General features: G+C 42.8%; 1 protein-coding gene across 4 annotated transcripts in view; it reads left to right on the top strand.

Annotated features, from left to right (window-relative positions):
* atxn1a (ataxin 1a) overlaps nucleotides 1-19,497 on the top strand; it is an 84,284-nt gene that overhangs the window by 55,324 nt on the left and 9,463 nt on the right. For 2 of the 4 annotated variants that reach the window (XM_035182989.2, XM_035182984.2), the window contains exons 3-4: nucleotides 233-349; nucleotides 16,710-19,095. In XM_035182989.2, coding sequence (XP_035038880.1) covers nucleotides 17,233-19,095 — 1,863 coding nt within the window. In that variant the 5' untranslated portion in view covers nucleotides 233-349; nucleotides 16,710-17,232. Of the gene's footprint in view, nucleotides 1-232; nucleotides 350-10,569; nucleotides 11,213-16,709; nucleotides 19,096-19,497 lie in introns of those variants that run through there. The other 2 variants (XM_035182987.2, XM_035182985.2) reach the window with 2 other exon arrangements.

The following is a 19,497-nucleotide window of genomic DNA, read 5'->3' as shown; positions in this document are numbered from 1 at the left end:
TTATGCGTCGCTTTGTGTTGAAACCTGTGACGCATCCTCAGCTGTGTTTCCAAATCCCTTCTGCTGTGTGCACTTCCTGCTTATGCTCACAGCCCAGTGCATAACAACATATCCTGCCATATTGTGCGTATGGCATAATTTGGAGCGAATGCGGGCGTTACAGTTGATACTTTTGAAGGAAGACAATTTTTCCTATAGTTTTGTTTCAACTTCTTTTGTTTTTATCCACCAGGGATTCCTGAGTTCCCTGAGTCAACACATTGCATTCTGGGATAGTCTGGAACCCTCTAAATGGGCTGTACCACCTGCTGACAAACCAGGGGGGTCTGGAGGAGTTGTGTTGAATGAGGTGAGAGTATTCCTGCTCTTACTGTTAACTACTGCATCTATATCAGTGTATTCAGTCTCAAAAAAATTGTTTTTACGAATACATAGAGATCTATATCATGTTTGCACTTAAGCTCGAAATTATGTTGTGCTAGATCAGCTATAATACAGCGGTTGACGTCTACCATGTTGCTATTCCAAGCTTAAGCTGTTAGTTATGACTGTCATGTTTAATTTGATGTCATTTGTTCTGACGTCAAGGACTTTCCAGCCCCATGTTTTATTCATGCCCTTGAGTCTTGTTTTGCTGATAAACCTGTCGCCGTGGTCACAGCACAGATGCATGTAAAGTCCATTTGATATTAATGTGAGTGAAGTGGCAGCTCATCACATGCCGAGCACGCACTGAAGGAACCAAGGTTGTGCCTTTTCTGTTATTATCCCCATTCCCTCTCATGTAGTATAGAGCTGATGTTAGATGATGATAAGATAAGGAGTCATGATTCAGTTCGGAAATGAAGCCAGTAAAGTTTGCTTCCTGTCCATGCTGTGATTGGACGAGAGGCGTGTTTAGGGTAAGGGAAAGCTAGTGTGTTAACTCATGAGGCTGCGTCTGAGCTCTCTGTTGGAGCAGTGATATGTAGTATGTGATATGCACAACACCTTTACGAGGGATGTCTCAATGTGAGAATAGACGCCTTATTGGCAGCGTTGAGAGTGGGAAAAACTCCCTTTGAATAGAGTCCCTGTAAGGCCTGGAGAGGGGAGGGAGGAGGTGTATTGTACTTGCTTTGTTTATTACTTATATGTGTGTGTTTGAGTATCTGATTACTATGCCTGCTCACTGAGGAATTTCTCGAGTGGCCAAAGGCAAATGGCCACATAGATTTACGGATTAACCGATTTAGATTTGGGTGGTCAAAGGTTTAAGGTTGAGATCACAGTGACCTCACAAAATAGGTTTTTGGCCTCTGGAGTCCGTCTTTAGGGAATTTCTTCAAATTTTGACCAGCTGTCACTTGGACTCAAAGATTAACTGATCTCAGAGGTCAAAGGTAAATGTCATTGTGAGCTCCATGAGTCTGGAAAACAATGTATTTAGACTGAAACTGCACTGGTTGGTGGAGAGACACAACCGCAAATTATTTTTTTATAGCACATGCTGTCTCTCTTGTAGCAGTATTGATCCCCAGTGGAGCAATTCTCTTCTCACCTTCTCCCCCTCCATTACAAAGTACAACCGCAGGGTCAACTGCAGAACAGCATCTTTGGAGCTGATGGCAATTATTATGCTTGCAGACATTTTAGACAAAGCAAATGCATGAGGTGAAGGATCAGAACGTAGCACTTCTGTTTGATGGATCGTCTCTCCACTCACTACGAGTCATTTTTCCAGTGAGTCATGAAAAATCAATGTGAGCAAACATTTAAACAAAGTTTCTCAAGTTCCCTCCCCCACATTTTCTTGCATGTTCTGAGATGAGCGTTATTTTCCAGTTGCCTCTCACGCGCAGGGATTCTTGTTGTTTATTGCATGAACGATAAACAACAGACATGTGTAACTTTTATTACAAACACTTACTGACCTCCATGAGGCTGCACTCAGACTGGAAGATTAATATTTGAATTTGAGTGTCAGGATACTAATTGGAAGATTAAGCCTCAAGGCAGCACTGATCTGTTTTAGCTCTGAGATAATAATACAGTATGTATCACAAACTAATTAAAACCATTTCATTATTGTACTGCACAGCCATCAACAGTGTGGACATTAAAATGTGTCGCTGGGCAGCCCCCACTGTCCTGAGCAACAACCTCAGCTGTAGAGCTAATCACTGGCAAAAATTAATTTTGGTTAATGATTGCCTTGCATGAGTGAGTGATGTGATCCAGATAACAGTGTTGTGGTTTTTAGAACTTGATTTTACACATGATTAAACCAATTTATTTGCAAATATTAAGGGTCGTTAAGGTTCATTTCATGAGAGCCAGGAGAGATGCTACATTAAAAAGTTTTGAGATGCAGATGTTTGAGAAGGAGATAATTTAAACACGGCTCTTTATCAATTTTCAAAAGATCAAATAAAGTGAATAACTACAAAATATAAGCATATCAGAGCACAGGTGCTTCTGTTACCTTCGTCTCTGCAGATCCTGAAAGGTATAGATTTTCAAAATGGCTGACGGCACGGGCTCCTCCACGACCTACGTTGATTTAATTATGTTTCATGATGCTGTTGAAAACAGTGATACATTTTTAATGCGCCAGAAATATATGCAAACAAACCTGGAGGACCCAGAGGAAACCGCATCATCCATCTTGATTTTCGACTTTTTAAGGATCTGGGGCGGCGATGAAGGCAACAGAATGACCCAGCACTTACTTTTAAACTATATATTTGTGTATCTTTAGCATTGCTAACATTTGATCACAGATTTTATTCACAGTCTCTCCTTTTTAAAAAAAACCAAATATGAATCTCTTTTTATAAATACAAATGTTTCCTGAGATACATTTTTCAGGTTTACAAAGGTCGATTTACAACTACAAGCTTTGGAATTACTTGAACATCAACTTAATATGAGTTATCTGCAAGTCTCACAAAAACATGCTAGCTTAAATATGCATACACACAAGTGCACATGCATGTAAACATTTACAGTGTTGTCATTTACCCCATAAAGAGCAGAGAAATTTGGGAGTGCTGCAGTTTCATTTCTGAGATCTCTGTCTCTCTCCCTCTTCCCTTTTTATCTTCCTCTTTCACTTGCTTTTTCTTTTTTTCTCCTTAAATGATCTGCCTCTCACTTCATTCTAGTTTATTTCATTGAAGCTTATCACCTTTACAATTTGATCATAACCATGTTGCCAAAGTGAACATTGCCCAACAAAGCTGGTTACATAACTTTAACCATTCTAAAAATGTCCCTTTTTTCTCATACTGTCTCTTTAACTGTGCTGACTGAATCCTGAGCCTGTACTTTCATCCTTCACACTATCACCCTCTTTCTTGTTGAATCCAGAGAGTAAAATGTGTGAGTGTTTGTGTGTGTGTGTGTGGGTGAGAAAGAGAGTAAAAGAGAGAGAGAGAGAGTGAGAAAGTCTGTGCTATTCTTGGATGGTTGGGGAAGTCTTGGCTCCCTTGCGTATGGGAAAAGTGCTCTTGGCAAGTCTTGAACCGCCGAGGCATTCCATTATGCTGTCCTCTCGAAACAGACACACAAACACACACACATGCGCACACACAGACTTGTTTTTTGTCACTTAGGAGGACATGGCAATGACTTACATTCCCTGGAGACTTAACCATAAGCGCTTCTTGCAAAACCAAACACTACATTAACCAAGGACCAAGCATTTAACCTAAAATGTAATAGTTCACCTTGTGTGGACAAGATCCACAATATAAGTAACACAGACACACACACACACACACTATATGCTTATTTAGTTAGAAATTGTTGCTTTTTTTATCCTCTCCAACTCAGATATGTATTCACACAATCCACATGTATTCTCACACACAAACACACACACACACTGAGAGGAGACAGACTGAGAGCAGTCTCACAATAGAGATTTCTAGTAGTACATGATTGAGGTGCCATCGGGTACCATCCTCAGTTCCAGTAGCTCCCTCAATCTGCCCCTCATGGTGCTGTTTTGCAGCGATGAGGGTACGTTTTGCAGAAAAATGCTGCTTTGTTTTTTTATCAGTCATGAATGTGCGTATAATATTCAGTGGCTTGTGTGAGAGTATTTTAGATGTTTTCCCATGAATGTGTGTGCAAAGTTTTCAGTGTCGTATGTGAATGAGTTGTTTTTGGCGTAATTCTGTTCCATGTCCCCTGATGGCCTTCACTCACTCACTCACGCACTCAGTAGATTAGGGAGTGTGAAGTTGCGTGCGTGTCTTCTATCAGCTAATAGATCTCTTAAGTCTCTGTATTGATGTCCCGTCATGCTCTCTCCCCGTCTCGCTCTCTCTTTCTTTGTCCCTCTGACTGCAGTGTCAGTATAAGGTGACGTCACCGTTTCTCTCTGCTTCTCCTTCATGTACCTTTATCCTGCTCTCCCTCTCCTCCTCTCCTCCTCCCCTCGTCCTTCTTTCCTCTGTGCAATTAAGAAAAAACTACTGCTGGAAGTAATGATGTTGAAAGAAAGTAAGTAATTAGTTGTAAATGTGAGGCAGGCAGTGGAAAGCCTGTGTGGCCAGTCTGTGTGTTTCCTGCCTCTCTACATCTCTCTCCGTGCTTAGTCTGAGGCAGTTGAGTGAATTTGTTGACAAGCTGACAGAGAGACAACCTCAGAAGCCAAAGAACCATTTGACTGATCAGGATATTTTACACAAATATGACAGATAAACCTTTATCGGAGTAGTTTTACCTGGCTTCTGATGATAAACCAGCGAGTCAACAACTTCACTTACACAACGTATAGAAAGCAGAACACCACAAGACATTGCAAACAAGAACAAGTTATGACTTACTTGTGCAATAACAATGTCAGGTCCACATCTGTCCTGCATCCTTTGGCCTCATTTTGCTCTCGCCAACAAGTAAAATATGCCCCAATATTCACTCTTGTTCGGTTTCTCACTCTGTCACTTTCTCTTGTCCTCTTCTGTTTCTTCGGTGGCTCTGCCAAGAAATCAACACCAAGAATGGCGATCTAGTTGCCTCTTATTGCTAACTGCCAGCTCCGGCTCTGGTTGTTTGTGTGTGACATATAAAGCAGGTTGTAATGTTCCAGCACGGTACACCAGAGTTACATGGTGCAGTTCCAGGCTCAGGTATTGTTATGGCAATGACAGATTAGCCATTGTCCCAATTTAAATTTGTCTCCCTTTAAAAAAAAAAACTACCCAATGTTGCTATATAATTGTTTAGTAATTAGAAATACATGCAGTTAAGCCTATATGCGCGGGGGTTATATTTTCGTTATTCATTAAGCAAAAACATTAACATGGTAAATCAATGTTTTTATATCCTGTTATGTGATGCAGTATTCCCAGCTGGCCGCTCACTTGCAACATAAAACCTTCTCCCTTTGTTCGTAAATTGTGCCTCACTGTGGGGAAATAGCTCAAATTGACTGGAGTCATTTTCCCTTGTGGGAGCCCGACAGCAATCAACGGGGCTATTCAACATGATTACATACATTCGACTGTATACAGTAGCATGAATGGACATGCATCTGGGTTTGTGTATTTTAGTAAAGGTGATTGTTGTGTGCACCACGCAGCTTTTGGTCTCAGGATGAGGCCATTCAGACACCTGTGGAGTGCACTGTGAGTGTGTGTGTGTGAGTGTGTGTGTGTGTGTGCGCTGCTGTGGATTTTATTATTTTCTTTTTTCATTTGATGATGGCTTCTGTATGGCTCTGCTGCGCGCTGCATGTTGAGTCTCTGGGGTCTCAAAGCAGAGGACTTTGATGAATGTGTGCGAGTCTGCTTGCTCCAATAGTGCTGCTGCCCGTCTGACATTTTTGTGTGTGCCTTTGGAAAGGTGAAACACATTATTCACAGACAGGGACACATGCTGAGCAGTCGCCCACCTATTCCACGCCCATTCATGCCAATTAGTGCCAGTCTGCCTCTCTCTGCCCGTTACAGTGGGGCACTTCAACTTCAGCCCACACGACAATACGCTTCTCTGGCCGAGACGTGGACACACGCAGGCATCATCACAACTGTTAGTGTGAGTTCTCTTTTCTTCTCCCATTCAAACATGCGAAAGGAAAATAAAGTGTGTTTGCAGACGAGCAAATCAAACTGCATCAGTGTACCACAGTGTGGGTGTGTATTACAAAGCAGGGGTTTTATTCAGCTCTGTTCTCCCTGTAGAGCCAGAAAGTTGCACATCCCACACCTGTCAGCCTGTCCTCAACTTAGAAATGATATCTAATTCAATTCAATGCTCATTGCACAGTGAAAATAACTGTCCCAGATAAATTGTATATGGAGTGTATGGTGTGTTGTTATTAAAATGTGGGGCATTCTTTGTTATTTACACAAGGCACAGAATATGAAAAGACCTTTTAGTGCATGTAAGTGTGGTATAAAGAAATACAATGGTAAACAACAATGTATGCTACTACTAATCTCCCATCAAAGAGATTTGACCTGATGACAACTGGATGATGAATACAAATGATTTGGCGATTATTTCTAAGGAACAAACAGAGGAACAGGAACAAACAGAGAAGTGATATTTGTGTGAGTGGATGGTGTAATGATGAATGAAGCATGAATGGTACTTATTTCTCCCTTTTCTTTCACTCCTCCTTTATGCCTTTTACGTCTCTTCCTCTAATCAATGGGCTCTTTTATTAATCTAGGCTTTTTCTTATTATTTGTATTATTTATTTTTTCCCTGCGTCCAATTTCTTTCCTCCCACATTTCTCTCTTACTCCCCTTTTATGTGGCAACACTGGGAGTTGGATTAGATATTGTCTTTGAAATAATATGTGTGTTTGTGTCTGCATTTGCCCATGAATGAGTGTGTCGAGTTTTGGCTGCTTATTTGTGTGTCTGAATGTCTTCTAGGGCTTTTATGGTGTGTGTGTGTGTGTGTGCTGTTTGTTAAAAATAAAGAGTAAGAGCATCAATGTAGGCTAGTGTGTGTGCATGCGCACCACATCAAGCATTTTTGTATATTTACGCATTTGTGTGTGCATGCGTGTGTGTGTGTGTGTATGTGTGTACTCACATAGGATTATAGAGCAATAGAGGAGCTTAGCAGTGATTTGCCCATCCATTCCAGTCCCTCCCTAATCCTCCACAACTCTCTCTCTCTCTCTCTCTCTCTCTCTTACACTGACATACACACACACACACACAGATGCTTACTTCATTGTGTGTGTATGTGACTAGCCGGGATCTAATAGTCTGTGTGGTTAGTAGGTTTGTGAATGGGATGTGGCTTAGGCTTAAGCAGCGACACTACACTTGCCAGGGAGTTAACGCAGCCTGGCAGAGGGTTTATGAGCGAGACAGAGGGATGAAGGGCAAGGGAAAGAAGTATTTGTACAGTGTGTTAATGGCCCATGGTTCAGAGGGCACTGCTAACATGATTATGTAACGATTACAAAAGGTTATGAATGATAGATTATGTAGAGAACACTGGTATGATATGATTAAGATTATGTAATAAGTGTGCACCTTCATTAAGCCAGCCTTGCAAGCTTCCTGTGTTTGGTATGTGACCATTAGGTGCCCCTGCACCTTCCGTCTCACAACCTCCGGCACTCCCACAGACACACAATAACACATACACCCAGGGAAAGATTGAAAGGCGTGGATAAACAGGAGAGCTGAGACTTTCGCCAACAGTAACGAGGTGGGGTGGGTAGAGAGGGTAAAGAGAGTGTAGGACGGTGGGGGTTGCCGTGGTCATAATCGCAGCATGTGTGAAGTTTGCGTGGGCGACCGAGAGAGTGCGAAAGTCGGTGTATGTGTGTGTGAGAGAGCAGAGGAGTGTGTGTGTGTGTGTGTGTGTGTGTGTGTGTGTGTGTGTGTGTGTGTGTGTGTGTGTGTGTGTGTGTGTGTGTGTGTGTGTGTGTGTGTGTGTGTGTGTGTGTGTGTGTGTGTGTGTGTGTGTGTGTGGAAGCTTTTCATCAGTTTCCTTAGTGACTGCCTGTGACAGACAGACAGAAGAAATGAAGTGGAGCAAGAGCAGAGCGGCGTTTGCTGTGGAAAATTTCACTTAGCATTGCATTGATTCATATTATCAGGTGGTTATTGATGAAGTTTCTCCGTTAGGATCCAGTTGTAATGAGCATCAATTGCCTATATATCAAATTCAAACATTCACTTTGGATAATCCCTTACACTGGACAAGTCACGTCTAAAAAGTGTGACTATGACAAAGAGAAAATAGTAGGTTTTTACTGTATGTCGGGTAATATAATATTGTTCTTAATACTATACTACGAATGTAGTATTTCAATTAAAGGAAATGTTATTCTCTTTATTCAACTGTTTAAAACAAGGTTCATGTTATAAAACCCATCAGTCAAGAACTTTCACTGAATATAAAGATGGAGGACATGACTGCTCTCCAAAAGTGAAGCCAAAGCTTCTAGTCATGAACAGCCCCTGGTTTCTGTCCTTTTAGGTCGATATTGTCACACTCATATGTTCAGATTTTTAAGCATTGGGAAAAATAAAATATATTTTGCTGAGGGAATGATAGTGACGCTCTGTTTCGATCAATCAATAATGCATTTACTGTTGGTCTCCAGTAGGTACTAACATCCAACTAAAATAGGTTCCTTGATTGATTTGGTTAAACCACAGGGAAGATGTGAAAAATAAAAAAAATCATGGGTTATGTGGAGGAGGCAGGAGGTGGAGAGAGAGAGAGAGAGTTTTGTGTGATTTCAGAAATGATCTGGGGGCATTGACGTGTGACGATTTCAGCCAGAGCGAGACAGTTTCAGAGAGAGCGACAGACCAGCCGAACAAAGACGGAGACTTTAAGAGAGAGAGAGAAGAAGTCAAATCACAAATCTGAACTGCTGAACTGATTCTCTCCCTTCTCATCTTTTTCTGCCGGTTTCTTCACTCTCTCTCTCTCTCTCTCTCTCTCTCTCTCTCTCTCTCTCTCTCTCTCTCTCTCTCTCTCTCGTTCTGCTTTTACTTGACGCCAGATTGTAAACAAACCCACACAAATGAATTATGATTAAATACTGTGAGGCTCCAATTGGTTACCAAGGCAACAGACAAATGTTTCTGTGCCGTTGAGGTCACCTGACGAAGCAGAATGGACTGTGAAACAAATACAGTCTGGTCTGGTTTTCTCCGAGTATCTGTTGATTTTCTGTCTCTAACTTCTGCGTCTGTTACTGAGTCTGTCCATCTGTTATATGTTTTCTATCTTTCTATTTATCCATTGCCTATAACTTTTATTGGCATTTACATAATTTTCTTTTCAAACTCTATAGTGAAGCCTTAGGAGCAGCAGTGGTTTGTTAATAACTTCCAAAACTCTGCACTAAACCCCAAATGATGTTAAAAATTATGTTTCCAAACAGTTGCATGGTTTCATTTCAAAATAGGAAGGACATTTTGCGATATGTGGGTATTTTTCATAGCTATTGAAAATCAGGAACTGTATCTTGAACATCAACAACAACTTATTACTACACTAACAAAACTCTTTGCTTGACAAATTGTATGGAAAAGCATGATAGCAAGGACAAGAGTGCTTATACTGCTTAGTGCTTAAACATTAACACTTTTTAATAATATCTGGGTAGAATATGTTTGGTCTGTTTGTCATTTAAACCAAATAAGAATTTAACTTTTAAACAACTTTAGCCCTGCTGGAGTCAGAACCCATGAATATCCAAAGTTTAACTCAGGGTTGAAATCAGGCCGACAGGAAGACGGACCAACACAAACAGGATGTGTTTTTAGAGCATGTTTAGACCCACTGGGTCTAGTGGGAATCATCACAGTGTGTGGGTGTGTGTGTGAAAGTGTATGTGGGTGTGTGCGTGCGTGCGTCCGTGCTTCATGAGTGGGTGCTCACTCATTTCTTCCCTGCGCACGGTACATCTCTTACCATTGAGCAGCACATTTTGTCTATATTTACTTCCAAATGGTATTTTAACTAGGTCAGCTAAATTACGGAAATAGACTTCTGTACATCAGTGAGGCAACCAGTCATGACATCTAGTGGTCGAAAGATTGAAGTGCAGCCTAATGTGTTGGTTATAACTCACTGGTTATAAAGTTGATTTACAATCATTGAACTCGATATTCCTCTCAAACCTGTGTGTGTACTATGTATTCCCTGTGTGCATGTGTGTGGATGTATTTGCTGTATTTACCTTATGTCTATATGTCAAGCAAACATTTGCTGGTTCCTGCTTCTCAAATGTCATGATTAGCCTCTTTTTTTGCTGCTTTATATACTTTTAATTTCCAATAACCATTTGCAAACATCACTTTGAGCTCTGAGAAGTTGAAAGGGGCATTTGAAACTATTGTTTGACATTTTACAGATCACTTAATTATCAATATATTTTCCATGTCTCTCTCTCTCTCTCTCTCTCTCTCTCTCTCTCTCTCTCTCTCTCTCTCTCTCTCTCTCTCTAATCTCTACTGCTCACTCTCCTTCTCCCTCCCTCCCTCCCTCCCTCTTGATCTATCCCACACTCCCACTCTCTGCCCTTCTCACTGTAACACCCTCTCTCTCTCTCTCTCTTTCTCTCCCACTCTCTTTCTCTGCTTGTAAGCGGTCTCTGGGCGTGCAGCCAGCTGGCGTGTGTGTGTTTTTTGAATGAATACCTGATGAAGTTGGCCGAGCAAACCGTGGGAGGGGCCCTATGAGAGTGTGTGTGTGTGTGTGTGTGTGTGTGTGTGTGTGTGTGTGTGTGTTTGTGTGTGTGTAGGGTAGACAGTGTGAGAGCTCTGGCTAGCATTCAACCCCTTGCATAATACACGTTGGAGCTCAGCATGCGGGACTCCCTCCCTGTGGGCGTGTGCAAGTTTGTGCTACCAATTTTTGCGTGTGTGTGTATGCGCACGTGCGTGATCACCTTTGCTGTGTGTCAGTGGTAGTGAGGGAGCTTCCTGCCCCGCTGTCAAGATTTAGTAGAAGGTCGTTGGCTGTGTGTGTGTGTGAATGTGGATGGGTGTGTGTGTTTGTGTGTGTGTGTGTGGAGGGTGAGAAAGGCTGAGAGCAGTTTGTAGCACAAGTACACTGAATCTGCTTGGGATTTTCCGCTTGAGGGGGAGAGAGGGAGACGGAGTGAGACTCAGGGTGCTTTACAAGGGACACGACAGAGCAGGAGAAGAAGAGGGGAGTGAAGGGAGGAGAGGAATGAGAGAGAGGGAGAGCATGCTGCAGAAGTGGGCATCTCCTGCTACCCTGGTAAGTACACTTCACACAGTTTTGTGCTCACTCTGAATGAAGTGTGTGTGGGAGCGAGAGAGAGTCTGTGTGTGTGTGTGTGTGTGTGTGTGTGTGTGTGTGTGTGTGTGTGTGTGTGTGTGTGTGTGTACGTGTGTGTACGTGCGTGCACCCTGAACGCTTGTCTTGTTGTATCACAGTATGTCATTTGTAAGTGCGTACTGCGTCTGCCCTAGTTTTCCTACAATCGTCGTGGCTTGTTTCTCCCATCTGACTCGTCCTGCACTTCTCTTCTCTCTTCTCTCTTTTCTTCTTTTCTTCTCTTCTCTTCTCTTCTCTTCCCTTCTCTTCTCTTCTCTTCTCTCTTGTCTTCTCACTTGTCTTCTCTTCTCTCTTCTCCTCTCTTCTCTGTTCTCTGTTCTCTGTTCTCTTCTCTTCCTGACTGTCCTCAGTCCCCCAGTCACCCTCCCAACCTCAGGGTTGTCGAGGGGTGAGAAAAATGCAAGTCATGCAAAGCTGCCTAAGTTTGTTTTCTGAAAAACACAGTCTCTTTTTCCTCACAGTCATTTGTGTCTCTCCATCTCTGTCTATCTTTGTCTGTGTAACTCTTAACCACCCTCTCTCTTTCTTTTTTCCTTCTCTCTTTTTTTTTTTTCTTCGTCACCCCTCCCTTTTCTGTTCTCCTACTTTCCAACTCTCTGACTCCATCTGTCAATGGCAGATCCTCCATTACTATCTCACGATCTCACCGTAGTCTTTGTGTGTGTGTGTGTGTGTGTGTGTGTGTGTGTGTGTGTGTGTGTGTGTGTGTGTGTGTGTGTGTGTGTGTGTGTGTGTGTGTGTGTGTGTGTGTGTGTGTGTGTGTGTGTGTGTGTGTGTTTGTTGTTTGTTGTGTGTAATCACTCGTGGAGAGTGTCGGTGAATAAAGTGGCAGCCTTGTCAGAGTTCCCAGTCTGGCAAGTGTCCCTGTAATGCGCATTCACACACACACACACACACACACACACACACATTCTCGTACGCACAAATGTAAAAACTAAAAAAAACTAAAAAAACAACACAGGGTCAATACCTTGTACTTAAAAAAGGGAAGAGAGAAGTAGAGAGAGACAGAGAAGTATAAGCCTGCAGCAACTCTGTTTTCCACTCGCACTATATTTAGCAGTGAGATAACACATCACGTTGGACTTATCCCTTTGATCATGATTATGATTATGACTGGGCAATCACGCACGCACACACACAAACTCATACTGTAGCCCGTGCACACAGTTTTTAGATTGATACAGCATTTAAACAACTGCTTCTGCAGCCAAATAATAATGTGTGTGCAAATGTTTTTTTTTTATGATTATATTCTGAACTGAGTTTAATAAGTAAGTTTCAATAATGGGAAATCAACACAATAAATGTATATGCACAAGTTGACGAAAGCAAACACACCATAATACACATCAGATACACACATATTTTGCTTTTATTACAAAATTATTATTCTTGTTTTTATTTATTTTCTATTATACACATTGTTATGATTGATAAGCTGATTCTTATAGGCATTCATATAATTTTCTGCGTTTTGGTTACGTGGATATTTTTTAAGTAGAAGCATAAGATAAAAATAAGCCCACTTCACTGCATATTGTTTGTCTTATTTTCTATGTATTTTTAAAAGCTGTACAAATGAATAAATTACAATAGATGATCTTTTAAGCCTAATGACACCTTAACAGAAACTAAATAAAATAAAATAACATAGGCTCAAATACGGGGCCCATACACATCGCTGTGCCCCTTGTACATTCCTGCTCACTATTATTTGCACTACTGAACCCTGACTTGAGAAGCTATTTTAAGTCATGCCGTGCATTTTCTCCTCTTCACATCCTGGTGAAAGCAGAACTTGAGTTTAGCTCTGTGTTTCTTGAATGGATTCACTCAAAGCCATAAATGTCATATGTTCATAACTCATAATATTCTTCATAATGGGCTGTATTGAAGCCTCCAGGGCAGATGCAATAAATAATTTAAATGTGTGTGCTATAAATGGCACAACAGTGAACGTATAGTGCAGACACATTTTTAACCCCAAAGTATTTTTGCATTTCATATATTTATTGTTGGGTGAAGTTTAGGAAGGATTTCAGTTGCTACTGTAGAAACAGGATTAGTGTGGGTATACAGATGCGGTGCTGGCGTCATAGCCACAGAGTGCTCGAGCACTGCTTGGAAAAAGTGGAAGGATTCGTAAATTATATATAAACATCTAAGTTAAATGTATAAAACATGTGGTGTGTGTAATCTAACTAATAACTCTGAATATGCTGGTTTTAGACATAAAAAGATGAGTTTAACTGTCTCACTGCAGGTTCTTTTACCACTTTTAGCTTCACTGTTTAATAGACCAGAAGAAGTATAGTGTGTGTGTCTGTCTGTCTGTCTGTCTGTCTGTCTGTCTGCTTCAGAGTGAAGGAGAATGAGGGCGACATGTACACACATCCACTGTTTTGACCGTAGAAGGACAATAGTATAGTGCGTGAGTGAACGATTCAGGTTACTGGCACACACACATTGAGCTTTTTCACTATGTCACTAGTGCCCCAGAGAGAGACAGAGAGAGAGAGAGCGGGGGGTAGAAAGATAGTGTGTGTGTGTGTGTTTGGGACCCAAAGCACATGGAGGACAGACGGCTTGGGTTACAGGTCATCTGATATACAGTACACGCACACACACACGCACGCACACTTACACACGCAGGCACACACACACACACACACACATAGATGTTGAAAACTCAGCAAGATTCAGGTGGCATGGCTTTTCAGTGAATGTGTGTTTGAGTGTCAGTTTCAGTAAAGCACTAAGCTCTTTTTGCAATGTAGGTCAATTGAGCCTCTCCCTCACTCTCCCTCGCTCTCCCCCATGCGTCTCCAGCCTCTCCTCCCTCTACCTCTCTTCATCAATCCCTCAAATCCCTAAATGCTAGAAGTGAGTTTACACTTAAGTTTAGTAATTTTTCCCTTTTTAGTTTTTAGTCTTTTTCTTTACTTTACTTTTTTAACTCCTCCTTCTCCCTTCATCCCAACTTCTTTCTTCCTGCTTTTTATTTTACTCTCACAAACGTTAACATAAAGTTGAAGAGAACGACCCAAATGCGAAAAAGTTTTTTTGTGTTGCTCATCCTCCAATCCTGTATATTAGTTAGGTCCTGCATTTTATTTTTGTATATGCTATCCTTACCTCAATTATTACTATTATTCATTGGTCTTATTCTTCAGTCGTTCATTCTATCTCACATTTTACTCAAAGGGTTTTATTTCCTTCTTATTTTCCATACATTTTCTCAAGTTTTTCATTGTATTTCTTGTTTTTAATGCAAATGCATCACTGTAAAGCACTTTTAGCTCCATTTCATATAGGTTTTAGGCTACAGATAGAGTTTATTATTAGTATTAGAATCATTATTGATATTACCATATTATGTCATTTCTATTTCCTATTGTGTAGAAGTCAGCGTTAATGCAAGAGGTCAGAAGTTTTCTGCAGCTGCAATGCAACACCACACTAATTACACATTCTGAATGTAGCAGCAGTGCAACATATCCCATTACATAATGCATGCCATTTCTCCTGCAATTTTCAGGAACCTTTTTTTTTTTTTTCACACGTCAGAGTCAGCTGTCAGAAGTGACTGTTCCATTCTGACATCGCTGAGGATAAAAGTGGTCACAGCGACGTGAACAGATCTGTGGCTGCATGTACAGACTCTGCCCGTGTTTGATGTGGCAGCTGATATGAAATGGCTCTGAGACCCAACATTCCTCTTATCTCAAAGTTTTAATTCGCGGAGGACGTCGGGGAATAGAAAGATATTGGTTTGTCTTATTCCCTTATTGTCTGCATTGTGTGACAGAGCAGGAGAGACAGGAGGATCACGGTGAATGAGGAAGGTTACAGAAGAGAGACGAGATGAAGATTAATGTGAAAAGATGCCAGGAGAGGAGAAGCAAAGACATTGAGAGACAGCCGATTAGGAACATAAAACCATTAGATGGAAGAATGATAATGGGTAATGGAGTTGTGAAGCAGGAGAGGTGGGCAGGCTGAGACAGGAGAGGAGGTAGAGCGACGGAGAGAATCTCAGTGCTAAAAGTTCACCGATCAACAGTACCTCTCACTTCTGAGTGTGTGTGTGTGTGTGTGTGTGTGTGTGTGTGTGTGTGTGTGTGTGTGTGTGTGTGTGTGTGTGTGTGTGTGTGTGTGTGTGTGTGTGTGTGTGTGTGTGTGTGTGTGTGTGTGTGTGTTCACTACTATGAAACAAAGTGTGAGTGTGTGTGCATGTGCGTGTGGGTGCTCATTCTCTGTGTTTGAATGGGAATTTGCATGTGTTTACTCCTGCGTCTGTCTCTGTAGTTGTGTTGTAGTAGATCTGCAACACATGTTAAATCACAGGAATCTTCAGCATCAGGAAAAGAGCATATGTCAGCATAATTGAATATGCTCAGGTGTCAGTGTCTGAGAAGGCAAGATGGTGTGTGTGTCTGTGTGTCTGTGTGACTGTGTGACTTTGCGCATGTCTTGAAATGACTGTACATTATGTATGAGATTCACACCAAGCTTTCAATCTTTTGCAGCAGGGGGTCTTTCCTAACAGATGGCATATATGCACACAAACACACACACGCACACGCACACACAAGTCTGCTATTGGAGGTCCAAGTACTGCAGGATTGGGAAACTTCTTAGAGTTGTTCGGATTATAATTACTACGGGTCCAGGCTTATGCAATTCTATCATACCAGGTTGAATTATATAAATTTGTATTCTTCTGATCTGAAAGTGTTTGGTCTCACAAAACCCTCAATAGCCTAACATGGTCTCACTTACTGTTAAGGGAACAAAAATTATGTCAACTAGCCACCTGGTGGTGCTACAACTACTTTTACTATGCACTGTATTTTTTATATAGCTGTCAAGTTTTCAAAAAGGGTCTAGTTTTTGGTTTTTAGTTTAGTTTTCTAGTTCTTTAATTTAAATGTAGCTATTATTTGTGTGCAGAGCTCCAATCACCCATTGATTCACTTCTGCTATTGTAAACAAATTTATTGCACATTTCTTTAACAGCTCTTGGTTGAAAATTTACCGAATTTCTTCTCATTATGTCGGCTTGTGGCTTCTTAGTCATCCTTCAGAAAACTCTAGGTCGTTTCGTGTTGAGCTCCTGAGTTTTTTGATGGCATTGTTTTGTTGGCTCGTGGCCTGTTTGTCGACCTTCATGGATAGAAACTTATTTCTAAACAGTTTCTCCTCTTAGGGCCTTGTTATTGTTCTCCTGAGTCTGCTGGTGCAGAGCATCATTTTGCTCCTGTCTTGTTTTTTCTCATTTTCATGTCTCATTTTTAGAAACGTATTGTTCTCCATCTCTCAGGCCTCGAAATGACTTTGCACTTAGAAGTTTTTAGTTTCTCTATCAAGATTGAATTTTGAACTTATTTACTTTTGTCTTTCTCCTCTACAGGTTTGAGCTGCGTGTGGGCAGGCTTGCTTTTGCAAGGAAATGATTCCGCATGAAGTGCGACGCACTCGGCCCCCTGTCGTCATCGGCGGCAGCAGCAGGTGTGATGTCGTAACATTCTCCCCCACCACACTGAGCTCACCCCTCAGACGCTAAAGACCCCTGGACCGAACAGACCGCCCTACCCTTCCCCTCTTAACCATCCCTCCATATCTTCTTCTCCATCTTTAATCCTTCTTCACCTGCTCCTAAGGGCCTGGATTTTCTTTGTTATCAAGAAAAGACCTGATAATCAACGGCCTCGGCTGAGCTGTATAGAGACCGAAAAAGAAACAAGATTAGGAAGGTTATTTTATAGCTAATTAAAGTGAGACAAAGGACAGAAAATCAAAAGTGAGAAAAAGAGAAAGGAAAGTAAAATAGAAAGTCAAAAATTGGGGGGAAACAAAGAAGAAAGAGAAAGCTAAAAAGTCTCAAAGTTGAGGAAGGATAACGGAAGTACAGTTGAGGGACGAGAGGCGAAATCATGAAGTCCAACCATGAACGCAGTAATGAATGTCTGCCCCCAAAGAAGAGGGAGATCCCCGCATGCACTTTCCCATCTGAAACCCGTTCAATCACCATGCCACCTGCCAGTGACAGTCAGCGCTCAGAGAACATGGCCTGGCTTGCCAGTGTGGCTGGGAATGAGAGCAGCGTGGGTGGGCACCGTAGCTCCAGTCATTCTGATGGGCACCATTATAAATCGCTCTCCTCCACATCAGACTCTTCAACCTCCTCTTCGTCACTGAGGCTGGTCTCATCTCTTCCCACAGTTTATACATCCCCCTTGTCACAATCTACAGTTGGCGGAACTGTCCATTACACCCAACTGCCTCACAATCTGCAGTTCATAACGTCACCTTACACTGCCCCGTACGCAGGCTACATCTCCCCTCAACTGCTCCCACCTCCTCCTCCACCTCCCCCCCTCTCCTTGTCGTCGTCGTCCCACTCTATGGCCGCACAGAGACCCTCACACACAGAGACAGCCTCTGCTCCTTCGCAGGCCTCCAAGCATGACCAGCACAGAGCGTCCAGTGGGCGGACCTCCATGCCACCGCCTTCTACAGACCCCCACCTTCACCATACTCACATGTCCACTTCCCTACGGACTGTCCCGTCAACTCATCACCAAGGAGGCATTCACCTCTCTCCCCAGTCGCTGCACCACCATCATACTTTGGGTCATGGAATGTCCCAGGTTTTGGTGCAGTACATGGACGGATCCAACAGGAACGAGGACGGTGGCTCTAGACACAGAGAGCTTCACAATGGAGAGCTGGAAAGGGGCCGGCGGTTTGGAGCATCCCCTGAGTTCAGCCTCTCCAAGTCGGGGAACAAATCACGGGATGTCAATTCTTCTTTGACCTCTTATGAGGCCCACCAGCTGGTCCTGCCATCTGAATACTCTACCCATGATCCCTCAGGGCTGAGAACCTCTGTTATGCTAATGCACAACAGCCATGGAGACCACCAGCTGGTACCACCCAGAGCCAGCCCTGAGAAGCTGACAAATTGTTCCCCCGCACACTTGGAGAAAGGTGGCATCATCCTGGGCAAGCCAGTCAATCGCACATCATCCTCCTCCAATAACACCTCCTCGTTCACGTTTCCAACACCATTGAGTGTAGACAGTCTGAAAGCTGCTGTACGTACACTCTCCCCCCAGACCGTTATCCAGACCACTCACAGTGCCACAGAGGCACTTTCAATGGGGCTCCCCTCCAGCAGTATCTACCCCCAGGCACCTATCATCGGTTACATCGCAGGGGGCAGCGGAAGCCAGCATACGTCAATCAGCTACCACACCAGCCTACAACAACACTTACTCATTCCTGGTGCCCAACCAGTCATAATCCCTGTTAGTGGAGGTGGAGTCACCACATTGGAACCTGTAACCTCCCACATGACATCATCCACCCAAGCTTCTTTTCCTAGCGCACTCCCACACACGTACATTGCTGCCAGCGCTCCCAAAGGAGAGACTCTTGTAACCTCCAGTGGCTCGTACCACCAGGTCGCTTCAGGTGCAGTGGTCCCAGCCCAGCTTCATCTCCCCATTGTTTCCGCGCCACAAGGTTTGGTCGCTCCTTCTGCTCCTCCTCCCCCGTCCAATACGGTGGCGCCTCCCTCACTCCCCCCATATTTCATCAAGGGCTCCATCATCCAGCTGGCCGACGGGGAGCTGAAGCGCGTGGAGGATCTGAAGACAGAGGACTTCATCCAGAGTGCCGAGATCAGCAATGAACTGAAGATCGACTCGTCCACGGTGGAGCGCATCGAAGGCAGCCACACCTCACCCAACGTAGCTGTGGTTCAGTTCTCTGTTGGTGAGCACCGTGCACAGGTAAGTCAAAAAGAGCAACCTCTATTAAAGCCTGTTCTTTGTTTGGATCACACAACACATGAGGACCCATCACCATGACTAATGCTTAAACTTTTAGTTGATTAATAGAGCAAGCAATTGCAGGATTTCCCCCAGGTTCATCCACTCAGTAAAACGAGGCTGATAATGAATGGATTTGTTCTGCAATTATCTTATCCTCCCAGGGCCATGTGACAATGTAAAAGCACAACTTACCAAATTATCTTCTAGTCGTTGTCAACTCATTGGGTGTAGTATTGAGTCAAGCGACTGAGTTATTGTGCCCAGTCAATTCCTCTCTGAGTCTCATTCCCACTTCAAAATCTTTTCCTCTGACAGTATTTTTCAGGCTGATAAAAAGACAATTCGTTCTCCTGCAGGTCT

This window comes from Hippoglossus stenolepis, chromosome 17 (genome assembly GCF_022539355.2).
Source record: "Hippoglossus stenolepis isolate QCI-W04-F060 chromosome 17, HSTE1.2, whole genome shotgun sequence".
Lineage (NCBI taxonomy): Eukaryota > Metazoa > Chordata > Actinopteri > Pleuronectiformes > Pleuronectidae > Hippoglossus > Hippoglossus stenolepis.
This window is presented reverse-complemented; position numbering and strand designations above follow the sequence as displayed.